The sequence below is a fragment of the Salvelinus fontinalis genome, chromosome 7, assembly GCF_029448725.1.
Source record: "Salvelinus fontinalis isolate EN_2023a chromosome 7, ASM2944872v1, whole genome shotgun sequence".
Classification (NCBI taxonomy): Eukaryota; Metazoa; Chordata; class Actinopteri; order Salmoniformes; family Salmonidae; genus Salvelinus; species Salvelinus fontinalis.
In genome coordinates this window covers 46,505,333-46,510,209 of record NC_074671.1, presented here as the reverse complement: position 1 = coordinate 46,510,209, position 4,877 = coordinate 46,505,333, and the positions used below count along the sequence as shown (strand labels likewise).

The 4,877-nt window shown below is 41.9% G+C and overlaps 1 protein-coding gene across 1 annotated transcript; it reads right to left on the bottom strand.

The window, feature by feature from the left end:
- Nucleotides 1-272: 272 nt before the first annotated feature.
- Nucleotides 273-4,185, bottom strand: LOC129859540 (leucine-rich repeat-containing protein 58-like). Its single transcript, XM_055929416.1, has 4 exons — nt 3,535-4,185; nt 1,818-1,946; nt 1,372-1,649; nt 273-1,161 (listed from the first exon to the last, which is right to left on the bottom strand). Exons 1-4 carry the CDS (start codon nt 3,987-3,989, stop codon nt 968-970), a joined length of 1,056 nt encoding a protein of 351 aa, XP_055785391.1. The 5' UTR covers nt 3,990-4,185; the 3' UTR covers nt 273-967.
- Nucleotides 4,186-4,877: the final 692 nt, after the last annotated feature.

Sequence of the window (4,877 nt, the reverse complement as noted above, 5' to 3'; positions counted from 1 at the left end):
TGTCTTAGGTCTCTCTTTATGTAGTGTTGTCGTGATGTGTGTTTTGTCCTATATTTTTATTTATTTTTAATCCCAGGCCCCCGTCCCCGCAGGAGGCCTTTTGCCTTTTGGTAGGCCGTCATTGTAAATAAGAATTTGTTCTTAAAATTACTTACCTAGTTAAATAAAGGTTCAATACATTTAAAAAAAAAAAACAGCATTATCTTATGTATCCAGTTAACAGAACAGTACTCATATCATTGATACACTGTATGTATAAAAAACAGAATATATAAATATTCATTTCAATTTATTCAAATAAATGATCAAACAAACATTTAATTCACAGTACAAGCTCTGGATTAGTCTCTTTGAACAAGAAATCAGATTAACATACACATCTTTCCCCTTGGTTAGTAACAACAAAAATGGTTGTTTTGTGAGGTAAGGGAAGGCATTAATGCATGATGTGTAAATGTGACAGAGACTACTGTATATTAGGACTGCATGTGCGAGCAGCCAAAGTGTCAACAGAAGTATGACGATTAAAGGGTAACTTAAGAGAGGTGATTTAAAACAAGCATGAAACACATTCTGTGTTTCTGAATCTATATTGTAAAGAAAATCAATTTTACATACAATTCATTCATCCCTTCATGTTAACACAGAAACTACAAACTGAGGATGTACATGAAAATACATTTGATGAGTGCTCTACAACAAAATCAGTACTCCATAAGCTTCAGTTAGATGTTTAAAACACTACGGCTCGAAATACCAACAATAAACTGTGGTTAATATACGTTACAATCAGTCCTTGAGGCAATCCTACATCTCATGTTGAAAGTGGCACTGTATTATAGGTGAACAGCTCAGTGTCAGTGTTTATCGTGTTTGGCACAGGGTTAGTCAGGTCAGTTGGGGAGTCATGGAAACTGTCCATCATCCAGTATGTGTGTCAGTGAACTCGAGGTCCTTTCACTTTCTTCTATCCCAGGAGCACTCTCTGCAGCCTGTCGGCCGACACGCACTTCTCGTCCTCCGACTCAGCGTCGCTCTGCGGGTTGGAGCTGCAGGGAGAGGTGCATTCTGGGGAGCACAGGTAGTGCATGAAGGGTAGCCGATACTTCCCGCAGAAGTCCACAAACTTGATGTGCCTCACACACGAGTCAAAGTACACACCTGAGAGGAAGAAGTAGCACAATAATATGAGAGCAATAGAAATATCTCAAGGTGCGATTTTATTTAAAAAGAATGTTTTATTTGAATTTTTCCTCAAATTATTAAGGAGGACCAGCCTTCTCTTCCTCCCTGGACGAGCCTCCTCTGATCCACTCACAAATACTAGTACTTAAGTATGTAACTTAAACCTGTCCCCTCTCCTCCACTTACCGGTACATTTAGGGTTGGGACACTTGCTGGCCAGGTCCAGGTAGTGCACCAGGTTTCCAGGCAGGTCATTGGGGTTGTAGGGCAGGTTGCGGGACTTGATGGTCCGTCCGGCCAGCTCCAACAGGGAGGGAGGGTCATAAGTCATGTCCTTGATGAAGCGGACCACCAGGGGGTTGCCGCGGAGACTGAGCTCCTGCAGGTGCACCAGGCTGAGGATCTCCCGTGGTAGGTAGGTAAGTAGGTTGTTATGGAGACTGAGGCAGCGCAGGGAGTAGAGTCTACAAACAGACATATTCAGACATGACCGTGAATCATGGCTTTAGCTCAGCAGGCTAACACAGTCTTATGACACACAGGAGACCTAAGTAAAACAACGACAAAAAACTGTTGGTCACATGAGCAAATTAAAAGTAAAATCAGTGTTTCTCCTATGGGATGGCCCTCACCTTGTGAGTTGGGGGGGTACACTCTGTATCCGGTTGTCACAAAGGACCAAGTATCGGAGACCGCGAAGGTTGGCCAGCTCTGGGGGGATGGAGATGATGAGGTTCCCACCCAAATAAAGCATCTCCAGACTGCATCAGATCAGAGAAAAGTGTTTTCCTTCACACTTGGAATGACAGGGAACATTGCTAAATTAACATACAGATATAGGATCTTAAATTGAACCAGTTTTCTACAGCCCCCCAAAAAATCATGTGGATTATATAATGCACAATGTTCAAAGGTCAAGAATGGCCAAACAGTTTGAGTCTAAATACAGAAGAAGCATGTTGAAATTCCAGGGTTCAAAGATCCCGGAGGACAGGCTGTATTGGACTGAGTGATTTGTTTGTTTTTGGAGAACCGCTGTGATAATTTTACACACACACTACACTCTTGAACACCTCCAGAACACCTGCCAACTTTCTCTGATCAAGCTGACAACAGAAGAAAGAGAGAGGAGATAGAAGGAGCGTTCGGAATTTAACTCCAGTGTTTGACAATTTTATGTAAACGGAAGATATACAGAAGAGGTGAGATGATTGTAAAAATAACTCTGAAACGTCTTCTCTTTTTTAGAAAGATCGAGAGAGAGAAAAAGAGATCCTATGATAGAAACGTCAAGAGGGAAGGCCTTGTGATGCAAAGCACAGCTGCTAACTTAGCTATAATACGGTCTGAAGGATGCTGTGGGCTTTTGGGGGGTGTCCAATGGACCTTTTCATCTTGTCTTTATTCTATAACTTATTCTCCACTTCGTTCCAAATCCTGAACCCCCATGTTCCTCTCACGGTGCCAGTCCCCCACTGTGGTAAGGCAATATGTCAAATGACCTGATTTTGTAACATGGCACACAGCCAGCCAGACAGGCTAAGCCACACTGATGAGCCGACTCCAAAGAAGTGTGTCGATGCAGCACCAAGATGGAGACTATGACCTCCTGTACCATCATGCAGGACATGATCAGGAACCACATGCTCATGTGGAACTTATCTAGGTGAATACAGCAACAGTTTTGATTTTAATGCAAACTTATTTGCCCGTTATCTTAACCCTCACCATCTAGTTCCTGAATGCACACTATGAAATTACGGCTGCAGTACTGGAGGCCCAGTCATTTCATTAAGACACCAACAGAGCTTATTATTCTAGCCTACTACTACATAATGGTTATTATGAGCATGCTATTATCAGGTAGGGCGGCAGGTAGCCTAGCGGTTAAGAGTGATGGGCCAGTAAGTGACAGGTTGCTGGTTTGAACCCCTGACCTAGGTATACAATCTGCCGATGAGCCCTTGAGCAAGGCAGTTAACCCCAATGGCTCTTTTCAGTCGTTCTGGATAAGAGTATGCTAAATTACTAAAATATATATGATAAGGGCAACATAACCTTGATATGGCAATTTCTTTATTCACATTTGAGTGTCCCAACGTTGGGTTATTAGAAGCTAAGAGTTTATAAGCTCAGAAGCTCATCTAACTTTCAACAACCTCACTTCGTCATGCATAGCTGTGTACAGATAGTTGTTTGTTAAAAGTCCCCCTTTATTAAGTGGCTATAAAACCTATGATTATATATATGGTAATTAACGTTACATGGGGTACTACCGTGTAGGCAGTTGCATTGTAACAAATACCGTTAGCCTAAATTGTTACCGCTATAATGTATCGGTATTCTTACCTGGTAATATTTTCTATCTCTGCGGGGATAGCTTTGAGTCTGTTACCCCCAAGAGACAGATATTTTAATCGCTGGAGTTTTAGAAACTGAATGGGCACCTCTTCAAACATGTTCCCACTGAAGTTCAATGTGTTTATCTGCATGGACCCAAATTCCTTCGGGAACGAAAATTCGTTCAAACGGTTGTTCTTGGCTATGAGTGTTTTGAGGTTTGACAAACGTTGAATGTCCTCACAGAGAACAGTTAATCCATTGTTGCTTATATCCAGAACTTCCAATTTGGAGAACAGACATACCGAAGCAGGAAACACTGTCAGTCGGTTGTTATACAGGTAGAGTTGTTGGGTCACTCTCCTCCGTTCGTCACCGACAGTGTCCAAATTTAAATTCTCCAGGTTCAGATGGGACATGTCCAAAATGCAACCCCCCTGATCAACTGTTGCAAATAGCTCCATATTCAATACCAATTGCTAGCCACCTAGTTCAAACATATGAATGAATTACAATGTGATTTTACAAAGTATAAGCTCTTTCAGCACTGATCACGACCGTATTAAGGCTCTTTATGCATTCTGCTCATGTGCAAATCCTTTTCCATTAAAGACAGGCACACGCACAGCTGTTACATTTGCGTCAAGTTCACATGTCGTCGGTATTATAAGGCTGGTCAAGCTTTGGATTCTCCGCCCCCAGTTTAAATTAACCCGTGCATGCCTGCTTGCTCTGGTGCCACAGGTCTCCATGTCCAGAAATCAAGTTTGCGCGTGTGTGGATGCTTTGTAAATGTTTTCACGCTGAAATATATGGTCAATTAACTTTGCAATAGGAAACCACAGCTCTCATTTCTATTAGCCTATGAGGAACCATATCTAATATTTTGTAATATGCCCTACTAGTTTTAGTGGTAGACCTTATTGTCACAAAGGTCTGGAGACATGTGAAATCATAAAATACATTTGCAATGATACAATGACCAATATAAACTGGGTGGTTTGAGCCCTGAATGCTGGTTGATTGGCTGAAAGCCGTGGTATATGAGACCGTATACCACGGTTATGACAAAACGTTTATTTTGTACTGTTCTAATTACATTCGTAACCAGTTTATAATAGCAATAAGGCACCTCAGGGGTTTGAGGTATATGGCCAATATACCACGGCTAAGGGCTGTATACAGTCACTCTGCATTGCGTCGTGGTTAAGAACAGTATTTAGCCGTGGTATATTGACCGTATACCACCCCCCCCCCCCCATACCTTATAGCTTAAGTATCCAAAGCACACACGCATGAACACACACATTCAGTCAAAAGTGTATCAGTAAAAATGTGCTTAACCATTCCAG

Bases quoted from the DNA above. Each gene is read 5' to 3' on its own strand.
- LOC129859540 (XM_055929416.1), bottom strand. From the start codon at position 3,989: ATGGAGCTATTTGCAACAGTTGATCAGGGGGGTTGCATTTTGGACATG. The intron at 1,947-3,534 runs GTAAGAATACCG...GATCTGATGCAG, and splicing joins GAGATAGAAAATATTACCAG to TCTGGAGATGCTTTATTTGG. The intron at 1,162-1,371 runs GTAAGTGGAGGA...TCTTCCTCTCAG, and splicing joins TCCCAACCCTAAATGTACCG to GTGTGTACTTTGACTCGTGT.